General features: G+C 37.0%; 1 protein-coding gene across 4 annotated transcripts in view; it reads right to left on the minus strand.

Annotated features, from left to right (window-relative positions):
- Nucleotides 1-782: 782 nt before the first annotated feature.
- Nucleotides 783-24,395, minus strand: part of GATAD2B (GATA zinc finger domain containing 2B) — a 102,258-nt gene continuing 78,645 nt past the window's right edge. For all 4 annotated transcript variants that reach the window (XM_074262146.1, XM_074262144.1, XM_074262141.1 and 1 more), the window contains 10 exons: nt 11,221-11,559; nt 7,393-7,522; nt 6,928-7,059; nt 6,014-6,145; nt 5,379-5,549; nt 4,605-4,920; nt 3,321-3,523; nt 2,073-2,183; nt 1,651-1,768; nt 783-1,072 (listed from right to left, as the gene is read on the minus strand). In XM_074262146.1, coding sequence (XP_074118247.1) covers nt 939-1,072; nt 1,651-1,768; nt 2,073-2,183; nt 3,321-3,523; nt 4,605-4,920; nt 5,379-5,549; nt 6,014-6,145; nt 6,928-7,059; nt 7,393-7,522; nt 11,221-11,559 — 1,786 coding nt within the window. In that variant the 3' untranslated portion in view covers nt 783-938. The remainder of the gene's footprint in view (nt 1,073-1,650; nt 1,769-2,072; nt 2,184-3,320; nt 3,524-4,604; nt 4,921-5,378; nt 5,550-6,013; nt 6,146-6,927; nt 7,060-7,392; nt 7,523-11,220; nt 11,560-24,395) is intronic.

The following is a 24,395-nucleotide window of genomic DNA, read 5'->3' on the forward strand; positions in this document are numbered from 1 at the left end:
CGCTGAAGTTGGGCCACCTAACCTCAAGTAGACTTCCATCTTTCTAATGGAGCCAAAGATTACTACCTTCACTCCTGATTCTTGTTGTTCAGGGGCCAGGACCTACTAACAGTCCTCTTTAGTTCAAAATCATGCCCATGCTCTCCCACCCTAGATGATACCAAGGGTAAGTTCTATGGGTGCTACATTTTAAAGCTTCCTCCTCCTAAAGCACCTGACCCTCATTCCCAAAGCCCAGCTACACTGTTCCCTTTCCCCCTAAGAAATCCTATGCCTCAGAGCCTGGGGATGCCATTCTTCCTCTTGTGTTGCCACTAAACTCCACTGATTAAATGTATTCACCCCCTAACCAGCCTTAGTCACCTCATGCCTTTTGGCTGGAGCCTCCCCCCTTCCCCCCCATGAAGAAAACCACTGCAATGCTCCTATCACTTAAGAGGATATCTTTGTTTAAAAAAAAAAAAAAAAAAAAAAAAAAAAAGATGGGGGGAAAAAAACCAGGAAAAGAAAAAGGTTTAACCGTCCATTGAACAAAAAGGGAGGACACAAGACATCATTAAAAATAATAATAATTATAGCATAAAAACAAGCTTCAGAAACATATGTCAGAGGGCACAGATTCTCCCTGGGACCTCACTCTGACCTCTAGTGGGGTGCAGGTCCACCTCTCACTATCATAGAAAACTGAAGAGAGAAGAAAAGAGCGGCAGAGGAACAGATCGCTGCAGTGTGGAAAAGGGGGAAGTGGCAGGGAGGGGCATGAGTATGTGTTTTCTTGTTGGTTTCTTTTTTTTGTCTTCTGTTTTTTTTTGTTTTGTTTTGTTTTCCGTGTATGGTAGGCACCAGTACAGGCACTGCATGCGACGGAAGTTGGGGGCAAAAGGAGAGAGGGAGGGAACAGAGGGTTCAGGGTTGGGGCAGGGCAGGTGGAATAGGCGTTATTTCTGTCCACTGATGGACTGCGATATAGACCGGGGGGGAATCATGTCTAAAAGGTACTCCCGCTGTCGGTCTGCCAGGCTGGGTGCTTTGTGTCCCCCGATGCCAGTGTTCAAGTAAGCAATATTAACACCTAAATCCAGGAGACAAAAGAAGATCAGGTGTTAAGGAATGAGGAAGCAGTTCCTTGGCTACCTCTCCCCTCCATTCCCTGCCCAGGGGGGAAAGAGTTTGATGCTGGTCTGCTTGGTGTCAGTCTAGATTTGTCCAATTTTATTTTAGTAACAGCCTTCCCCTATAGGTACAATGACTCTGGAAGAAGAAAAAACATTTTAAAGTTTTATCTTGGGATAGAAACAATGGGATAGTTACTCGGTGAAAGAGGCTTAAAAGCCTAATTTGACTGGGTAGGGCATAGGAGAAAAAGAGAATACTGCTACATGACAAAAATATAGATGCTCAGTTTTAGCTTGATTTCTGACCCTCAATTGTGGGGACTATCATTGAGCCATCCAGCTTCTCATAAACCTTAGGTCTTGCCCATAAAGAGCTCTAAAGTAATATCAGAGGGGGATTTGTGCTTTAAGAGGGAGCAAGCAGTCACAAAAGAGAAAATTTTCCTCAGAGGTGATATCAAAATCCTACGGCACTGGGTGCTCCCCAGACAAAACCTTGGGCAAATTCCTGAACATCCTCTTTCTTTTCCCTTACCTGGCATGCCAAGGAGGCCTCCTGCCACAGACAGCTGGGGTGCCTGTGCAAAATTGGAAAGCATGGAGCGGGCAGATGTGGGGATGCCACGCTGGAGAGTGCTCTGGGGCTGTGGAGCCTGTGTGGATTAGGAGACAACAGATGATTATGTAGAATGGATAAAAAAGATAAAGTTAAGATCATGGATAAAAACTACTTTTCAAAATAACTGAATACTCAAGCTCTTTGGAAAGAGAAGACACAAGATTGTTTCCATCTTTGCAAGGGATCAGAATAAGGTCACAGCTGGGAATCTTTGTTATTGTCAATTCTGTAATATGAGTGTGGTTATAGCACCTGATATGTAGGCAGCAAATAAAAAGGGGGAGGAGAGATAATATGGGAAAACAGTAGAAAATCATGAGAAAAAAGCAGATTCTCACCTGCCGGAGCGTATGATGTCTCATGATGGTCTCTTGCTTACTGACACTGGACACAGCTGGAGCCGTAGTAGGGGAGAGGGCTGCCTGCTGCTGTAGTCGCTGCTCAATTTCCTATCAGGAGCCAACACATCAACTTAAAAGAACATTCTCAATTCTCCTAATTAGGGAACTCAAAAGATTTTGCTACCCTTCTCTCAAAAGAGCCACAGTAAAGACCAATCTAAATGCTGATTGGCTAAGGAAAAAGGATTTTGCACACTAGATGCATTCAATTCCCTCTTCTCAGAAGAACTCAACTGGAAAAGAGAATGGTCAGCTTGCTGCTCTGCATGACCACAAGACAGGTCCTTTTCTCATCCGGTGTTGCTTTTGAGAAGATAGCTACTAGAAACTGGGCAATAGGGATAGGTTTGGCAGGTGTAATTAAGAGCTGGTGAGTCAGTAGGAAGGTATTTTTTACTTCTGTCTGAGCTATAGCCTCATTTTCAGGTATGCCTGTGACATGGGCCCCAACTAGGCAAAGTAAGAGAGTGTCTGAAGAAAGGGGAAAAAGGGAGAGCCTTGGTCTCTGATATTTGTTTATTTTCCTTGGTCTTTGAATTCTGAATAATAAATATAGAAAAAGCATGATCCCAAACTTTATGATTCAAGCCTGAACTGTTTTCCACAATTCTACAATATCTTACCTCTCTAAAGACCATTTGGCTCATGACCAGATTTTCCCCTAACATATCCCTCTCCCAATGTTGACTATAAATGACCCCTTTTCTTGAAGAAAAACATCTATGGTACAAAGCATACGTCCCAGTCTTCTTCATCCTGAAGAAAAAAAGGAAATTTCTCCCAAAGAAGAAAATGAGATACAGAAGGGGCTCATTTAGGTAACAAGGAGAGCTAAGGTCCAAGAACAGAAAGCTTCATAGTTTCCAAGCTAGAAACCTTAATTCTCATTATTACAACTCACAGTCAGAAACATTTAGATCAAATGGGGCTGGGGAAGAAAAAAAGGCACCCCCCCACACACACAAAAAAAAACTCAAACCCCCAAACTTTAGATCTTGAAATATGGTTCTCTGAAAGCTGTGAGGAAAACAAGAATGACTCTAAACTACTGGAGTAACACAATGTCCCTCCTCCCCTATCCTTTCCCCCTCCCCCCTCATTCCCTCCCCAAAACTGTATTTAACATAATTAGTGACAGATGATGAGAGAAGTTTCTAGGTTTCTAAACTAGAGAAAGTCACTTACTTGTTCCTGCTGTAGGGCTTTGACAAAGGCATTCTTCAACCGGTTAGTATGCTCAGCTTTTAGGGCCTTCTTCTGGTTGGAGGTCATACACTGCTCACACAAAATCTTGCCATTTTTCTCTTGCTTCCAGTGTGGGGTAAAGTCTGTGCGACACTGAGCACATACAAATGGCTCCACCCGAAGAAGTGAGGCACAACCTTTGCCTAGATAGCACCAAGGAAACTTTAAGTAGGGTCACCCATTCTCCTTACCATCTCACTCTTTTGGTCCTCATCAAACTTATTTCCCATAATCTTTCTCACATCCAAACCTTATGCAGAATACTTCTAAATCCTCTCACCCAGTCATCTGATGTCTGTAATTGTTTTGACAAAGCACCAAACACATGGCCCCAGAAAATTAATTTCAAAAAGAATTTTCTAAGCACTGAATATATAGGCAATTAGGTGCAATGTAATAAAAAAGAACCATGGAGATCTAAGTTCCTGTTTTCATAAAGCTTGTTAACTTAAAGACACAGCAAAATATATGTACACATATAAAATATGTATATATGTTCTATATGGATATAGAACATACATATATAAATAAGATAAAAATACTTTAGATTTATATATATTTATTTTTGAAGATGATAATTTATCTCATTCAAAAGAATAAAACAAAACAGTATTTGCAGTGATTAGCACAGTGCCTGGCACATAGTTGATGCTTAATATAAGTTTGTTTTCTTCCTCTACACATCCCTGTATAGTAGTGTTTATTTTGAGATATGGTAAGTAAAGTGCTGGGCCTGGTCAGAAAACTTGAGCTTAAATCTAGTTCTAGATACTAGCTATGTGGCTGTGGGAAAGTCACTTAACTCCTGTATGTCTCCGTTTCCTCAACCATAAAATGGGGATACTAATAGCATCTACCATATTGGGTTATTTGGAGAATCAATAAAGCTGTAAAGCTTGGCACATTTGTAGGTCCTTTCTCTACAGGAGGGAAAATAGTTTTGTCATGTCCCCTCCCAAGGCAACTAGGGTTAAGTGACTTGCACAGGGTTACACAATTAGGAAATATTAAATATTTTGAAGTCGTATTTAAACTTGGGTCCTCCTGACTTCAGGGCCACCACTTTATCCACTGCACCACCTACTTGCCCTGAGAATAGATTCTTAAAATCAACTAAAACCACATTGCTGGTTAGTATCCTAACCCCTGACACACATCCCAACATAAAAGTGGCAGACTTGGAAAACTCCTACAGAGGGAATAAGGCAAGTCTGATGATTTTACCTTGGCTGTCAATGACACTCTGTACCACCTCCTCCAAGCCCACCATGTAGATGAACTCGCTGTTGGCTGCACTGGGTAGAAAGTGGAGCAGAGGAGCAGGAGGCTTAGGGGGTGGGATCTCCAGCAGTGTTTTTTCCAGCTGCTTACGAAGAGCCAGCTTAGCTGCTGCCTGTGAATTGGCTGCATCAGTCATGGCGCTAGGGCTGGGGAGTGGTGAAGACACTCTGTTAACAGTCCCTGGCTGGATGTGAGAGGCAAGGTTCATATAGATGGCAGAGGATGTTGTGCGCTGGCAAGGAACAGAAGAACTTGACTGCTAGAATGGAATAAGAAGATAGGTCAGTAATAGAGAAGAAAGGAATTCATTCCAGTTCTTACTATTACTCTTTCCTAGCAAAAGACATTTTCTTACCATAACTTATGATGATCATTAACTACACACTGGGCCCAAGGAAAATAAGAGAATAATAGTGCCCCTATGGGCTAAAAATGACATGATATCTACTTAAAGGATTTTGCAGAAAAATATTTCAAGGAAGCAGAATGTCTAGCTTCCTCAGGTCACATATTTAAATACTGCTTTCCTAAACTTCTCAGGAAGATTTACTTCAAAGCTTTAATGGATGTACTACTAATTTCTCAGGCTCTCTTCTCTTTTCTCCTTAACCAGCTTCTATACAATGTTCTCTAAGTTCTCAAATTACCTAGTTGATAAAAAAATCTAAAGCTACCCCGAGCAATAGGATCTCCACCTGTCCTGTGTAGTGTCCTTACCGGCTGGTAGTTGATGGCAGGGTTCATGTTGGGTGTGGTGGTACGTACGAGGCCAGGTTTGGGTGGCCCTCGCTGACCCTGCAGTTGGGCAGGGTTTGGTGCAATAACTCGCTGTGACATCAGCATGTGTGGAAGGGTTGTGTTGGTGGCTGAGCGGATGACACTATGACCCTAAAGGAGATAAAAATGAAAGAAATGAGTCAGAACTTTAGGGGTTCGAAACAGAAAGCCTCCTATAAAATGCTACCTGGAATGGCTGAAGGAAGACTTGGGAGAGATATAGTTAGATTTTCCCAACTAGATATTTTTCCCTCCACCCCTCACCCCTGGGAAAACAGTGTGACATACCATTTTTTAAAATCTTGCCTTGCATCATGAGAATTTGCTTGACCCGACCAACATAAGATTGTCCTACCCCATTTAGGCAATACCTAACCTGAAATTCCTATCACCTAATAAAGAAGAAGTACTGTGAGATTCACTTATTGGCCCTATTCCTATATAAATCTAATGGTACCAATAGAACTGCAGTAATGTCCCAATCTGACTAGATTCCTCCCCTAATCCTTTTATATACCTGTTACCTCTGATAAGACCTGGTCCCTTGATCCAATTAAGCTGCTATATACATATACCTGCAATGTTCTCAGGTTTTGGGGCTCCACCCCCTGAGCACCAGGCCTGGAGGGGAGCTTGGACAGTCCCTGCTGTCCTACATGGGCAGGAGATGGCTGGACAATTGATGCTGCATTTTGTACAACTGGGGTCTAAGAAAGGAAAAGAAAAGAAAACACATATGCAGAGATAGCCAAGAACTAGAGGTTACCTGGATCTTTTTTTGGCACTAAAATGGCAACCATTACTGACTAGGGGGAATAGATCAAGGTTCACCCAGTTGAGGGCTCAGATTGAAAGTAAGAGGAAAGAAGGAAGAAAAGAAGGGAAGGAGGAAGGAAGGGAGAGAGGGAGGAAACACGAATTTATTAAGCAAGCAGCTATTATATGCTAGGCTCTGTGCTAAATCCTTTATGAATATCTCGTTTGATCCTCACAACAACCTGGGGGGGGAGGGTAGGTGCTACTATGATCCCTGTTTAACAACTGAAAGAATTAAAGCAAATAAAGGTTAAGTGACAAGCCCAGGGTCACAAAGCTAGGCTGAGTTCTGAGGCTGGATTTGAACTCAGATATTCTAAATTCCAGGCTTTAACTAGCCTGATGTGCATTTGTCAACTGAACTACAGTCTAGAGATTATGGAACAAAAGATATGTTTTGAGGCTCTACCAGAGTAAATAGCCCATGTTAACATCATGAACTTAGATGTCATCACCTTAGAGGTCATCTAGTTTAATTCTCTCAATTTTTATAGCTAATGACCAGAAAGGCTGTAAGAGTGTCCAGGGTTACACAAGTGGTAAGTGGCAGAAGCTCTGAACCCATATCCTAGGCTAAAGGTATTGTCCTTTCAATAATACTATACTGTTCTACTATTTCTCCCCCTTTGCTTTCTTAGAATGCCCCAAGCCCTTTTCCCAGAGGGTACATTACCTTCTGAACCACGTTCTCTTTCTGTAGTTGACTCTGCCTTAGTTTCTTCAACAGGACCAATCTGGCTTCCTCTAGACGTAGCTCATCCCTCAGCTGCTTAATAAGCTGTTGCCGCTCTTCAATACCTTTTCCCTGAGGAAAAGTGGCCATCATCAGTTCTGACAGTGTGGGCTAGACTCCCTTTATTTTGAAACATTTACCCAATGTAACTCCAATACATGAATCAGAATATCAATTCAGAGGAGAAAGCATATTTAAATTAGGAAAAGTAAATCAAAGAGTCAAAAGTGACACTATCTTTTCTCCTCTAGTGCCTACAGTAGTCAGAAGCATTTTGGACACAATTCCTAGTCCAATAAGAAGCAAAATTATTACTAAAATTTTATCAGGTATCTAAAGATAACCTGATAAAAATTGGGGGGGAAAAGAATGTGGGAAGAGGTGTTTTTTTTTTTTTTTTTTTACCTTAAACATCTCCAAGTTGGCTGCTTTCAGTCTCTCTTCCATGCGGGAACTGGAACGAGGACTGGAGGCCTCATTGTCAGAAAGGACGATGATGTCAGGGGAGGGAGTCAGCCGTCCCCGGTCTGGCTCACTATACAAAACAAGACAAGAAAAGGTTGGGGGTTGAAGATTAAGGCACCCCCAACAATGAAGGCTCACAGAGAAGCTGAAAATCTCCCATCAGCACTGAACAGAGAAACCCAAGGGAATTTTGGTGTGAGGGGTTGTCTATTTTGTTGTACCACACTTAGAGGAAAGCAATTGACAACCAAGTAATAGGAAACTGAAACCACTAAGAGGTAAAATGAGGCCATTTACCTGCAACGGAGGTGATAACAGAGCCTTAGCTGAAATATCCTTCCCCCATACCAATAGCCTCTTCCATTTTAACACTCCTGACTTGGCTTTAGAAGTGGGAAAAGGAAGTTAGTTTTGTTTTTTTTTTAATCATATGAGTTTTAAGTAAGATTCTTTCAAATAGTTTTCCCAAACCTTAATCCTATGATAAATTGGGCTTAAAGAAACTATTACAGGAAATAATAGCTGATTAGGGAGTGGCAATGGCAACAGGTTCTAGTTCTTCAGCAGTAAGATGTGAAGGAATCCTAAAACAGATACCAGACAACTATAATTAACACCTAAGAATATTTTCAAGTTTCCTTTAGAATTATGAATGTTAGAGATTAACAGTAATCTAGAGGCTATCTAGAGCAAATCTCTAAGAGGCTAAGGAAGTAAAGAAGGCAGTCAGAAGAAATTAATGCTGGCTGGACTATGATGTAAGAAAAAGCTCTGTAACAAGCTCTCATGACAAATTCAGAAATAGCCAAAGATCTTTGTTTTGCCAAACAAGGGAAGAGAAAGTCCTTGAAGCTCAGGAAGTTCAAAGGGGGTGCTATGACTGCCAGACAGAACCTAAAGCATTACTGAGGACAATGTATAACTGATCAGACTTTTAATAAAAGCTTGTATCCTCCTGAGAAGGATAGAAGTTTTAATCATAAACTTGTAGAAATCTCATTGCTTGCCAAAGGTTCTATGTAAAGACTTTCCTTCACTTTTGGAAAGAAACTATCCAGACATAACTTTCAATTCCACTATTCAATGTTAGGATACATCTATCTGGGAGTTAGATGACTCCATTTTAAGATTTCTTCATTCACTATATACTTAGTAGCACTATATCTGAAAGAATCCTTCTGTTTCTCCAAGATGCTAGAAAACAGCCTTGGGAGTAACAAAGAACTTTAAAAACCTTAAGTATCCAGAATTCACACAAACATATTCTAGCATCGTTTTCCCTATAAAAACAACCCAAAAAAGTTCTTCTATGTTTCATCTTCCCTGACGTTTCCAATTCAAGAAATAGTAAAGAGGGAAGTATTTAGGAAACAGCTACTGTGTGTCCTTTACAAATATCTCATTTGATTCTCACAACTATCCTGAAGACAGGTACTATCATAATCCCCATTTTACAGTTAAGAAAACTGAGGCAGACTGTGGTTAAGTGACTTTCCTGAGGTCACACACCTATTATGACTCTAAAGCTATTTTTGAACTCACATCTTTCTGATTCCAGGCCTAGACGATATATCCATTGTGTCACCTTACTCCAAAACATTCTACTCCTGAGAATAGCACTATTTTCAGGGTTTTTCTTCTCACTGGCAGAGAGACTGCTCTTCTGACATCTGGAACAAGACTTTAACCTATCTATATATTCACTTATCTGTATTAACCAAATTCTACTAAAGAGATAAGACCACAGGGAAAGAAGAAAGTCCAAAGATATTTTAAAAATCACCAAGCAAAAGTAGCAAATTGAAGATTAGGACACAGGAATGATTACAACTGGATAGGTGTCAAGGTCAGTAAAAGATTTAAACAGGAATTTATTTTTGTTTTCATCTGACTTATTTTTGCTTATTTTTTCCCTCTAAATTAATGTGGACAGATCATTTTGAGGTCTGGCTGGCATCCCCCCCCCCTTTTTACCTCTTGAGCCAGCAGCTCTTTATATAAGTCCATCTCCCATCTGACTTTGGTTGAATCATATACCATAAAAGTTATTCTGCATGATTAATATTGAGACAATACCAAACTAAGTGTCACACTGGCTAAATGGCAGGTATTTCCTGACCCCAAATCCAGTACTATACACTTGCCATCTGGGTTTCTGTTCAAGGCAAAGAATTAGCTAGAAACTTTGGGTTCAGTTAGTATGTATTACAAAGTCATATTTAAAAACAACTTCAAATACAATTCCATGTCTAGGAACAATGAATTCCATAATACACAAGAGAATGGTGGCAATGAGAGATCTAATAGTTAAAGATGAAACCCATAACATGGAACTAGCTCTAAATCAATATATCATCTCCCTGTCAAGTTCCCATTCCCCCCAGACTTTTGTTAGGGTTCTAGCCTCTTCTATTAATCTTCTAGCTAGATGGAACAGCTATTTGTTCCCTCCCCAAGCATAAAAAATCTTTGACAATTTTTGTATTAAGTCCAAAGACTTACTCAATGGGGATAGGTCATCAAGGCCCTTACTTTCTACTGTCATCTGTGACTCAGACTGGCAGATGTTGAAGCTAAGTAGTTACTAATTTTAATCCTACAGCGAGAGAAACTAAGCAGAAATAGCTGCTATTTCCTCTTAATTCTAAGGAGAATAAGAGACATTAGGTATTCTCTAGGTCCAAGAAGTCTTTTGTGAACAGAAGTCACCATATAACTTTCCAACTTCATGATAAAGAGGCAAAGACAATTAGGAAATGCAAATACCTATTCTCCTGCTTTTAGATTTCTGAGTTTCAGAGTTGAGGATTCAGAAGCCATCTAAATTCAGAAGCCATATGTACCTTTCTTCTACTTCTGTTCCTCTCCAAAGAACACGAAATTGCAGAGAACATAATCACAACCAGTTTGATTCAACTGTTATAAAAGAGCCTAGTACTACCTAGTTAAGAATTACCAGCCTCTTACAGCAAAGGAAAATTGGAAGCTAATAGTATCTACCTCTCCAGCTAAAACGAGAACTCAGTTCTTATAAAGACTGAGATTCACCAAATTAGTCTTCCTGGAAGACATCACTATGACTGAGAAACTTACTCCTCCTCCTCCTCAACCAGATTCTTCCCTATACATTCCCTTTGCTCTCTAATTGTAGCCCAAAGCCCCTAATGTACACTCCATTGTTTCTTATACTCTCTTTTGACTGACCAGATAAGAAGAAGCTAAAGGAAGGGAGGAAATTACTTAACAAAGATAATTTCCTAGAAGACCTAAAAAAAGCTAAGTTCTGTTCTCCCGCTTGCTGTGTTGGCAGAATAGCACATGCACAATTTAAAATTGATGCAATCTAAAGTGAAGATTTCATTTTAGCTAAATTCTCTGGCTAAAATAAGTTATAGATCTAATTTGGAAATCTGAAAAGAAAGCCTTACAAATTAGCACTGGGTTACAGATATTTCAGGAGTAACTCAAAGAATTAATTTCCTTTGTTCTGGTCACTAAACAAAAGTAGAACTGAAAGAGGCCAAGACGTATAAAGATCTCAATCCTATTAGCTATACCATGAGGATATTGCTTTAAAATGAGGGAGTTTCATGTGCAGGTACAGGTAATATACATTTCCCCCCTCCATTCCACAGTTGACCAAGCAAGTAACAGAAAAATTCCTGCTTTGATTGGAAGGATAAAAATTTTTTCTTTGAAATACATTTTACTTTTCATAAGGTTTTTCACAGAATAAACTCTACTGGAAAAAGTTAGGTTGAACCCTACCTTCTCCTAGCACTCATGTCCACAGGCTCATCATTGATGTTCTCCTTGCCTGGCCGTCCAGCAGTCCTATTATCCCCATGCGGCCTCAGATTCCCATTAAGTTTCTCCTCATAGCCCTTGCCACCACCACCACCATCCTGTTTGGTAGGTAATTCATGGGGCATCTCAATGCCTGCCAGGTCCTTCCTTTTGAGCAGTGCTAACATTTTTAATCGCTCCATGGCCTCATGTCCTTCCATCTTGAGTCTTTTTGCCAGGACATCATCACGTTCATCTGCCTGGTCCAGGCTTCGCTTCAGCAGATTCAGGCGAAGGGCATCTTCTGTCATTCTGTCCATCCTATGTGGAAAAAGAAAACAAAGGATAAGGTTAGGTTAAGTTAGTGACCATGAATTGAGGGATGGCTAGGCAAGCTGTAATATATGAATGTAATGGCATATTACTGCATCAAAAAAGAAAAACAAATATAAAAAAGTCAAGGAAACTTGGGAAGACTCATAAACTGATAGAGAAAAAACAGAGCAGCCAGTACCTAGAAAACATACAATGGAATGACATAATCTAATCAAGACTAAAAAACCATTGGAACCTCTTATCAATGCAGTGATGAAATGTATATATATCCTCATTTTGGTAGAGTGACAGATGAAATGAAACTTAGATTGTCAGACATGCCTAATTTGTGAATTTGTCTTATTTGACTATACATCTTTATTATAAGAGAAGGATCTATGTAGAGAAAGAATACTGGGAAATGAGGACATTGTTTAAAAAAAAAAAAAAAAAAAAAAAAAAGGTAACTAAAAAAGCCAGGTCATTTCTTTTTAACAGGAAGACCTGGATCTTAAATCCTAACACTTACTGGTCTTGTGATCTTTAGCAAATCGTTTAACCATTTGTTTCAGTGGAAGATGATTTTATACTTAAAAGTTCATGCTGAAGAGATCATAGAAATCTTTATTTTAGTACTGACAAGTAGATCAGAGGAATGCTATAGAATATAGTTTATCTAGATCTTGTCAAAATTTCTCAGGCTATTTATTCTTTTTTTCAATATTTAAATTTTTAAAATTACACATGAAAAGTTTCTAACATTCTTTTTTTTTTTAAATTCCAAATTCTCTTTCACCTTTCCAGTCTTCCCCCCTCATTGAGAAGGAAAGCAATCTGATATAGGTTATACGTGTGCAGGAATGCAGAACATATTTCTATATTAGTCAGGTGAAAGAAAACATAGATCTAAAAAAAAAAAAAAGCTAAAAAAATATGCTGTTCTTGCAGAAAAGATAAAGATGGAGGCTGGATAACAGTATAGTTAAACAGAGTCACAGTGCTAACTGGTCAGTTCAGAAGACTAGTTATTTTTTTTTTAAATTAAAGCTTTTTAATTTTCAAAAGATATACATGGATAATTTTTCAACATTAATCCTTACAAAACCCTGCATTTCAACTTCCAGCCTTCCTTCCCCTCATCCCCTCCCCTAGATAGCAAATAATCCAATATATGTTAAACATGGCAAAAAATATAGTTTAAGTCCAATATATGTATACATATTTATACAATTATCTTGCTGCACAAGAAAAATCAAATCAAAAAGGAAAAAAGTGAGAAAGAAAATAAAATGCAAGCAAACAACAACCGAAAGAGTGAGGATGTTAATCCTGTGATTCACACTCAGTTCCCACAGTCCTCTCTCTGGGTATAAATGGCTCTCCAGAAGACTAGTTATTGATAATTCCATGCTGAAGTAGGTTTCCCATAGAATATCCCAAGGGTTTGTATTTGGTTTGAGGAAGCATACAGTTCATTTGAAAAACATTTTGGATTTTTAGGGGACTGCAAGTTTAATATTATTCAACATTGTAATGTATATGGCATAGAGAAAATTAATTTTATTTTCAGCTATACTGTGAAAAGGATAACTGCCAAGACTAGGGAAGTAATGTAGTACTGTTGTACTTTGCCCTAGTCAGACCATATCTTGAGTAGATATAGGGGAAACAGGCAGTTGAGTATCTAAAATACTACCACAAAGTAGTTATTAGAGGTTTTCTGCTTTGGGAGCAAAAAATAAAAAGTTTGCCAAGAGGCAAATATAGACTTGATATACAGAAAAATTTCTTAGTAACTGGAATTGTCCAAAATTGCAATGGGCTGCCTTAGGAGAGTGTACCTTCTCTCAACATGAGAGATTCAAAACATGAAGGATTCTTCTTCAAGTTATGTATGTGAATGAGTGGCCTCTGAGATTTCTTTCAGCTCAAACTCTGTAATCATTATTCATTCAACAAGCATTTAAGTATCTATGTGCTATTAAGGGTCTATGATAGACACTGGTTATACAAAGACAAAACTTAAATAGCAAACTTCTAGGAATTTACCTTTATTAGGAAGAAACAACATGTCCACAGAAATGTACATTTAGAAGCTGGAATAAGTCCCAGATCTATGACTTTATTAAGTAAAGGAAGCCCCTGATGAAGAACTTACTCTACTAGTGCATACCAATAGCATTTTTTTTTGGGGGGGGGGCAACTTAAATCTTAAAGCAGGTTCCATGGATCCCATTTTGGCACTTATTTAAAAATCATTCTTTAAAAAAATATTTTTATTCTCCTTCCCAATTACATACAGAGACTACTTTTAAAACTTTGAATTTGAGTTCCAAAATTTTTTCTCTATGAGACAGCAAGCAATCTGATGTAGATTATGCATGTGCAATCATATTTCCATATTACTCATCTTGTGAAAGAAAGATAAACAGAAAGAAAACAAGGAAGGAAGATGGAAAGAAAAAGAGAGAAAGGGAAGGGGGAGAGACAGACAGACAGACAGACACTGACCTTTGGGATTGCCTTGGATAATTGTATTGCTGAGAGTAGCTAAGTCATTTCACAGTTTTCATTGTACAATATTGCTGTAACTATGTACAATGATCTGGGTTAGATCATTTCACTCTGTATCAGTTTATGTTGTCTTCCCAAGTTTTCCTGAAATCATCCTGCTTGTCATTTCTTACAGCATGATAATATTCCATTATAATCATAACCCCCAATTTGAACAGCCATTTCTCAAGTGGGGCAGTCACTCAATTTCCAATTCTTTTAAAAAGAATAAAATAAAATACAAATGATTACAAAGAAAGTAAAAAACTAGTTTTAAAAAAAGGTATAAATTTTTTCCTCATTCAATTCTATATATACCTTGAAATGTATTAATTATAGATTTAATTGCTTAGAGCACTAGAAAGTTAAGTAATTTGCTTAGAGTCACAAAGAAAGTATATTGCAAAGATGAGATATGCACCCACATAGTCCTATACTAGCTAAACACTGTCCAATACAAAACAAATGATGATTTGGAGGGAGGAATGCATTTGAAAATGGAAGATCGGCATGGATTCTCCACTATGAGGTAGCCCTTGAATAAAGTTTTAAAAGAAGCTAGAGCTTCTAAGAAGTAGGGATGAGGAAGAAATAAATTGTAGGCATAGGGAACATGGAGGAGGAGGTACAAAGACATGGAGATCGAAAATAGCATTATCTGGTATAAAAAAACAGGAAATAGGCCAGTTTGGAGTCATCTCTATTTAATTTAGATTACAGAGAGCAGTGGTTCACAGAGAGTTCTAAGAAATCTCAAAGATTTGTTCATTCAACTAACACAAGCACCTTCTGTTTAGAGGGAGTGAAATACACGGTAGGAAACAGAATTAAGACAATGTTTCTACTTTAATGGAGCTTACAGATGGATAACACACAAAGACAAACCCAGATTAATTACAAGAGTATGTAAGTGCATTTAAGAGATACTAGGTTGAGCTTTAAGGGGAAAGAAAAGTGGGCTGTAAATTTAACAGATAAAAATAAAGAGGGCTATACTAATGAGGGAGAGGAAAGGGAACAGATTCAGCAGTCACAGAGTACAAAAATCATACAATGTGTTTGGAGGACAATTATTAGTTCAACTGGCTATTCCCATAGTCATCTACTTCAACCCTATACCTTCAAAATTCCATTCTGGATGATAATCATCCCTTTCATTGTGTCCTTTTGTAATGACTACTTTAAATTTAATAAACTTCTTTTGATATTAAATCTCTCCCTTTCTTATTCCATACATATTTTAGTATTCAATGAGAACTAGCTTCCTTCTGCTGATACTACTTCCCAGTATTAGCTACACTTCTTCTCATACCCCTTGGTTTCACTGGTCATGTTGAGGCAATTGAAGTATTTCCTTGCTCCCCAGTGCTACTTCCAGATTTACCCACTATCATGTTCACTAAGAAATCTTTCCTCTGAGGACATACTATCCAAATTTCCAGGACATTCTTCTTCCTTTTTAAAACATCAATAAGTATACTGAAAGTCACTGAATTCATCTCAATTCTCAAATATTACTTTTTTAATTTAATAGTATTTTTCCAAATACTTGCAAAGATAGTTTTCAACATTCACCTTTGCAAAATCTTATTTTTCTCTCTCCCCCTTCCCCCATCCAAGACAGTAGGAAATCCAATATAGATTAAACATGTGCGATTATTCTAAACATATCTCCACAAACCTATTCATGTTGTAGGGGGGGAGGGGGAAATCAGATCAAAAAGAAAAAAAAATAAGCTTACAACAAAAAGATGAAAAAACTGTGCTTTGATCTACATTCAGTTTCTATATTTCTTTCTGGTAGTGGATGGCACGTTCCATTATAAGTCTATTGGAATTACTTTGAATAACCTCACTGTTGAAAAGAGCCATGTCTATCAGAGTAGAGTATCACAAATAGTATTGTTATTATGTACAGTGTTCTCTTGGTTCTGCTCCTTCACTTAGCATCAGTTTATGTAAGTCTTTCCAGGCTTTTCTGAAATTAGTCTGCTCATCATTTCTTAAAGAATAATAATATTTCATTCCATTTATATATCATAACTTATTAGTGCCCCAGTTTTCCACATCCCCTTCAACATTCAATAATATTTTTCCTGTCGTCTTAGTCACTCTAAAAGGTATGCAGTAGTACCTCAGAGTTGTTATAATGTGTATTTCTCTGATTAATAGTGACTTGAAGCATTTTTTCAAATGACTAAAAATGGCTTTATTTTTTTTGGAAAATGGTATCTTTTGACCTTTTATCAAGTTGGAGAATGGCTTGTATTTTTATAAATCTGAAAAAATTCTCTATAAATTTTAGAAATAAGACCTATAGGGGCAGCTAGGTGGCACAGTGGATAGAGCACCAACCCTGAATTCAGGAGTTCAAATCTGGTCTCAGACACTTAACACTTCCTAGCTGTGTGGCCCTGGGCAAGTCACTTAACCCCAGCCTCAGGAAAAAAACAAAACAAAACAAAGAGAGAAACAAGACCTATATCAAAAACATTGTTAGTTGTACAATTTTCCGGCCAGCTTTCTGCTTCCCTTCCAATCTTGGCTGCATTGGTTTTGTTTGTATAAAACCTTTTTAATTTAATGTAACCAAAATTATCCATTCAAATATTCCAACTTTCCAGTTCTTCAAATAGCTCAATTCCTATTTACCCCTCTGCTTTAATTCAATTTCTATGACTTAATCCCTCCACTCTAACAGCTACATATAGTGACTGTCATATCTCTGATCTTGCAATCATCCAGAATATTGAACGATATGGTAAAATCTATACCTAAGTAAACTGCTTTCACAGCTAAATAGAAAATGGATAAGATTGAGAAGATATTGGAAGCAGGGAGACCAATCAACATACTATAGAAATAGTCCAAGTGTATGGACTTTCACCAAAGTGGCAGCTGCTTGAGTAGGAAAAGGGATATATAAAAAAGATAGAAATGACTAAAAGCGGGAAGTGAATATGGAGGAGAAGAATAAGGAATCAAAGATGACTACAAATTCATGTTATCTAATCTCAACTGGGCTGTCAACAAAGCAATGCAAACATCCTATTACTCCCTAATTAATTCACTATCCCATTTTCCACAGCAGCTGTTCCAAATTCTCACTTCTCTTTCTCCAAGCAACCCAAAGTACCTCTTCCCCAATGCTCTAAGCAGAAATCCTCTGTAATGTTCTTCTCTAAAGTTTAATGTTCTCTGGGAGTAGGTTTCTTGGGGAGCTTCTGGAAGTAGCCTTAGTTTCAGTTCAGAGTAATAATGCCCTCAAATTCAGCCAAGACTTAAAATCCAAATCCTTTATGGTTTCCTTCAAACTCTTGTATGTTCTTCTCTGTCTTCCTTCTTCCTTCTTTGGCTCTGAATCTCCCGAAGTCTCTAGCCAGCACAAAGGTAGAAATAGGAATGAATCTGACTCCGCCTCCAAGAGAGAGGGCTTGTGGGTCTCTGACTTGTGAATCTCCCAAGGTCCATCCTAGTTGAGGCTCCTAGCTTATATATGCTCTCTAAAGGTGTGAACTAAGTGCATAAGCATGTACTTGTTGCAAGTTCTGACCCATAACAATCCTCCATTCATACTTCATTGAAGAAAAGGCATTTTTTTCTTTTTCTCCCAAATGTTCAACAAATGAAAGGGGGGGAAGCAAAAGCAAAATTGCTATAACCAATATTCAGTCAAGCAAAACAAAATCCGAAGTTTAAACTGTCCAAAATTTAAGTCTCATTCTGCATACCAAGCTTACAATTTTTCAGTCAAGAGATAGCCTGTTTTAACTTCTTTTTTTTTTTAATCTTTTTTTTAATTAATTTTTATAATTATAACATTTTTTTGGCAGTACATATGCATAGGTAAAAAAAAAAAAATTTTTAACATTATCCCTTGTATTCCCTTCTGTTCCGGGTTTTTCCCCTCTTTCCTTCCACCCCCTCCCCTGGATGGCGGGCATTCCCATACATATTAAATGCCTTATAGTATATCCTAGCCTGTTTTAACTTCAGTCTCTTGGAATCATGGTTTGTAACATTGTAGTGATGAGAATTCTTAAGTCTTTCAAAGTTTTTTGCCTTTATTATGTTGCTATTGTATAAATTTTCCACTCAGTTCATCTCTCTTTACCTTCACTCTGCATCCATTATATAGTTTTCCTATGTTTTTCTAAAATTATCCTTTTTTGTCATTTCTTATAGAATAACGGGAATCCTGAAATATGATTTCTTCAGCCATTATTACCCAAATAATGGGCACTCCTTTGAGCTTCTAGTTCATTGTTACTAGAAAAGAACTGCTAAAATGTTAATAATATGTGAGTCCTTTCACTCATTCTTTGATCTTCTTTGGAACATAATTCTATTAGACTGTATTACTGTGTCAAAGGAGATGGACCCTCGAAACTGACTTTTGGTGCATAGCTGCAAGCTGCTTTCCAGGATGTCTTAGACCAATTCACAGATCCATCACTGATGCATTTCTGTGCTTATTTCTATTACAAGGAAATAAGTATGTGATTTTAGGAGTATGGAAAGTCAGAGTTGTCCTGAGATACTGAATAGAATATGCAATATTTCAAGAAAGCTGGACTAGCCCAGACAAACTTATTAGAAGTGCAGAGAACCTAGCCCTAACAATAAGTCTGAAGAAATAAATGAGAATCTAATCATAAAAAGGTATTACAGTAATAGAGACACTTAAGATGCAAACGCTGAAGAAACATCTATAAGCAAAGACTCAAAGAAAAATACAGGTGAGACACAGATTCAGTTAAAATTCCAGAAGATGATGTAAGAGTTTGAAAAAAGAGTTAACATGTTTTTATCACTGAAATAAGAGAACTGAAAAACAAAAAAAACAAAACACGAACCTTAGAAAAAAATGAGTCATAAAAACAAGAACTGGAAATCAATAAACCGCCTGAAATAAGAAGTACACAATAGTGCCCAAGCAAAAAAAAAAAAAAAAAAAAAAGCAACAACAACAAAAAAAACCAAACTCTCTAAAAATTGGAATGGATCAAATAGAAGCTAATGACTCTATTAGAGAACAAAATAATATTAAAACAAACTATAGAGGGGGAAAAAAAGAGAAGAAAATGTAAAGTATTTCAAATCAAACCAACCAAACAAAAATAACCTGGCCTGGAAACAGACAGAGAAAATTAGACAATCACTGATCTGAAAGCCATAACCAATCCACCTATCCCTACACCTAGATTCCCCCCCCCAAATCTATACATACTTTAAATTCTTAAAAAGAGCCTGCCTCTCTCTCTTGAAACCAGAGAGCAAAGTGTATTTAAAAGAATTTACTGTTCATCTCCTAAAAGCCCCAAATGAAAAGTTCCATCAATATTATAACCAAATTCTATAGTTGCTAGCTCAAAGAAAAAAAATGCACATATATATATACACACACATATATATATATGCAACAAGAAAAAGAAAATTCAAATATTGAGAAGCCAGTTATAACATGATTTAGTATGAAGAAGGATTTGAATATAATATTCCAGAAGATAAAGGATACAGGGTTAGAGCCAAGGATAACTTACTCAAAGAATTTAATCCTACAAGGGAAAATAGAACTTCAATTAAATAGAGGAATAGTGAGCATTTCTGATTTAAAAAAAAAAAAATTACAGTAGTACAGAAACTATGAAATGCAAAGAAGTCAAGAAAAAAAGTAAAAAACCACCATAAGGATTTAAACAAGGATAAATTTCTTGCATTCGGATATGGGGAAAAAATACATTTGTTCATTTTGAACCTATAATCATGAGGGGGCAAAGGAGAAGTCTAATTAGAAAACTGAGAATGATTCTTTATGTCTTGATGATCTTAAAAGAAAGGAAAGGGAGGAAATAGGAATAGACTTGTGCTGAGGAGAGGGAAGAGAAGATTAGGGGAAATTATGTCACATTTTAAGATGAGAAAGTAGAAGACTACACAAATAAGGAGGTGGGGAATAGGCAACACTTGAATTTTACTGTCATATGAACTGGTCAAAAGAGGGAAAAACAACACATGAAAAAATAAGAAAAAAATTTTCAAAAATCTTTTTCTATTTTGCATTTATGTTTTAAGTAAATAAATAAAATTAAAATTAGAAAAATAAGAGAAGGGGAAGCTAGGTGGTGCAGTGGATAGAGCACCAGCCTTGAATTCAGGAGGAGGACCCGAGTTCAAAACTGATCTCAGACACTTAACACTTCCTAGTTGTGTGACCCTGGGCAAGTCACTTCACCCCAGCCTCAGGAAAAAAAAAAAAAAAGAAAGAAAAATAAGAGAAGGAGGAATTTGAGGAAAGGGTAGATTAGGATTAGTCCTAAATAAAACAAACCAATTAAGGATATATAAAAACATTTCTAACTTTTTTTTTTTTTTTTTTTTTTTTGGTGCAGTGGCAAAGAATTGGAATAAGGAGCTAACCATCAACTGAGCAGGATTGAACAACTTATGGCATACAAATGTGATAGGATAATATGTTAAAAATTATGATAGGGATTGTTTTACAGAAACCTAGGAATGATTTGATGAATTGATACAGAGAACTAGGAGAAAAATATATACAATAAAAGCAATATTATAAAGATAACCAACTTTAATGACTCAAGAATTCTGATCAGTGTAACACAACCACTTATAATTCTAAATAACTAAAGGTGACACATGCGGTCCATGTTCTGACAAAGGAGGGAAATAATTTTTTTGGGGGGAGCCAATGCAGAAATTTATTTGCTTTGTCTCATATATATGGTGGTTGCTGAGGCAATTGGGGTTAAGTGACTTGCCCAAGATCACATAGCTTGGACGTGTTAAGTGTCTGAGGCCAAATTTGAACTCAGGTCCTCCTGACTTCAGGACTGGTGCTCTTATCCACAGTGCCACCTAGCTGCCCTTGTCATATGTTTTTTAACAGGGATTTTGTTTTTGTTCTCTTTTATATCTCAAATGTCCTTTAAGTTTTACAAGAGTAAATTTCTAGTCATATGAAAAGATGCTCCAAGTCATTATTAATCAGAGAAATGCAAATTAAGACAACTCTGAGATACCACTACACCTGTCAGATTGGCTAGAATGACAGGGAAAGATAATGCAGAATGTTGGAGGGGATATGGGAAAACAGGGACACTGATACATTGTTGGTGGAACTGTGTTCAAGAAGTTATCAAACTGTGCATACCCTTTGGCCCAGAAGTGTTACTACTGGGCTTATATCCCAAAGAGATCTTAAAGAAGGGAAAGGGACTTGTATGTGCAAGAATGTTTGTGGCAGCCCTCTTTGTAGTGGAAACTGGAAACTACGTGGATGCCCATCAATTGGAGAATGGCTGAATAAATTGTGGTATATGAATATTATGGAATATTACTGTTCTGTAAGAAATGACCAACAGGATGATTTCAGAAAGGCCTGGAGAGCCTTACATGAACTGATCCAGAGTGAAATGAGCAGGATCAGGAGATCATTATATACTTCAACAGCAATACTAAATGATGATCAATTCTGATGAATGAGGCCATTTTCAACAATGAGATGAACCAAATCAGTTCCAACAGAGCAGTAATGAACTGAACCAGCTACACCCAGCAAAAGAACTCTGGGAGATGACTATGAACCACTACATAGAATTCCAATCCCTCTATTTTTGTCTGCCTGAATTTTGGATTTCCTTCACAGGCTAATTGTACACTATTTAAAAGTCCAGTTTTTTATGTCTGTTTGGACATATATATATATATATATATGTGTATATATATATATATATATATATGTATATATATATATATATATGTATTATTTAATTTATACTTTAATGTATTTAATATGTATTGGTCAACCAGTCATGGGGAGGAGGGGGAAGGAGGGGAAAAATTAGAACAAAAGGCTTGGCAATTGTAAATGTTGTAAAATTACCCAGATATATATCTGGTAAATAAAAACTATTAAAAAAATAAGTAAAAAGTTTTACAAGAGTAAGACAAAAGTGGGGAGGGGAGAAAAAAAAGGAGAATGAGAGAAGTCAGATTTTTGTTGATTGAAAACAAAATAGGATTTAGTTAAAACTGCCTGCTCAAATTCCTTTTTAAAAGAATTTCACTGATACTTATTTATACATTGCTTAAAGGAAAAAAAAATCAAAACCGAACTATATGTTAAAAAAAACAAAACTGACAATATATGCAATATTTAATATATGAATATATTCCACAGCTGTGGAACCCTCAACTCTGCAAAGGAGTAGAAGAAGGTACTTTCTTTTTTTCCCTTTCTTTCTTTTTATTTTTGCTGAGGCAATTGGGGTTAAGTGACTTGCCCAGGGTCATAGAGCTAGAAAATATTAAGTACCTAAGGACAAATCTGAACTCAGGTCCCCGTGACTTCAGGGCTGGTGTTCTATCCACTGCACCACCTAGCTGCCCCAAAGAGCTATTTTCTTATATACCTTCTTTGGGACCAAGCTTGTTCCTTGATATTTTGTTGTGGTTATCCATTAATTCTCTATCTAGTGGTGTTTAACATGTTTCATCCCATGGGTCCTTGGAAACACGAGTTACTGTATTGATTAGAATTCCTAAGTCTTTCAAAGTTGTTTGTCTTTGCAATATTGTTACTGCATAAGCTGTTCTGGTTCTGTTGACTTCCCTTTGCATCAGTTTAGACAAGTCCACCTTTCCCCAAAACATTCCCTCATCATTTCTTAAACCCTAACACTATAGCATTATTCATATGCCATAACTTTTTCAGACATTCCACAAATTGATAATCTCCTCAGTTTCTAATAGTTTGCCATCACAAAGAGTTCATATAAATATTTTTTGTACATAAGAATTTTTCCCTTTGAACTCTAAGGTTTAAATCTGGTAACCGTGTTGCTGGATCAAAGTATATATCCAGGTTTTTGAGTATACCTTTACATAAATTTCCCAAAGAGGCTAGTTCATAACTTTATCAACAATGCAAATGTGTACCCATTGTCTCATAACTTCTTTAGCATTTTGTCATTTTCCTTTTTTGTTACCTTAGTCTATTTGATGGATATGAGATAGTACCACAGAGTGGCCATCACGTGCATTTTTCTAATCGAGATTTGGGGCATTTTAAAATGTGATTATTGCCAACTTATCTACTCATAGCATTTGATCATTTCTTAAGTAGGGAATGGCTCTTTTCCATTTGATTAAGTTCTTTATATAGCTATAAGGCCTATACAAAGAAGAGAGAGAACATTATGAAATGCAAAATGGTTAAGTGTGATTATATTAAATTAAAAAGTTTTTGTACAAACAAAACCAATGTAGCCAAGATTAGAAGAGAAGCAGAAAACTAGAAAAAAAAAATTTACATCCAAGGGTTCCTGACTTTAATTTATAAGAATACAAGCCATTCACCAACTGATAGTCAAAGGATATGAACAGACAATTTTCAGATGAAAAAATTAAAACCATTTCTAGTCATATTAAAAAATGCTCCAAGTTACTATTGTTTAGAGAAATGCAAATTAAGACAATGCTGAGGTACCATTTTACATCTCTCAGATTGGCAAAATGACAGGAAAAGATAATGATAAATATTGGAGGGAATGTGGGAAAATTGGGCCACTAATACGTTGTTGGTGGAGTTGTGAACGGATCCAACCATTCTGGAGAACAATTTGGAGCTATGACCAAATCAAACTCTGCATATCCTTTGATAGACATATCCCAATGAGATCATAAAGAAGGGAAAGGGACCTATATGTACAAAATGTTTCTGGCAGCCTTTTTTTGTAGTGGCAAGAAACTGGAAACTGAATACATGCCCATCAGTTGCAGAATGACGGAATAGTTATATGAATGTAATGTAATATTATTGTTCTTTAAAAGACCTGGAGAGACTTATATGAACTGATATTAAGTGAAATGAGTAGAACCAAATGAACACTGTACATGGCAACAACAGGATTATGCGATGATCATCTCTGATGGATATACCTCTTTTCAACAATGAGATAATTCAGGCCAATTCCAATAGACTTGTGATGGAGAGTGTCATCTGCACCCAGAGAGAGAGAACTGAGTGTGAATCAAAACATAGTATTTTCATTTTTTTGTTGTTTGCTTGCATTCTGTTGTCTTTCTTAATTTTTTTTCTTTTTGATCTGATTTTTTTGGTGCAGCATGATAAATGTGGAAATATGAATAGAAGAATTGCACATGTTTAACATATATTGAATTACTGTCTAGGGGAGGGGAGCACAGAATACAAGGTTTTGCAAGGGTAAATGCTGAAAGCAATCTTTGCATATATTTTGAAAATA

The sequence above is a fragment of the Sminthopsis crassicaudata genome, chromosome 4, assembly GCF_048593235.1.
Source record: "Sminthopsis crassicaudata isolate SCR6 chromosome 4, ASM4859323v1, whole genome shotgun sequence".
NCBI classification, from domain to species: Eukaryota; Metazoa; Chordata; class Mammalia; order Dasyuromorphia; family Dasyuridae; genus Sminthopsis; species Sminthopsis crassicaudata.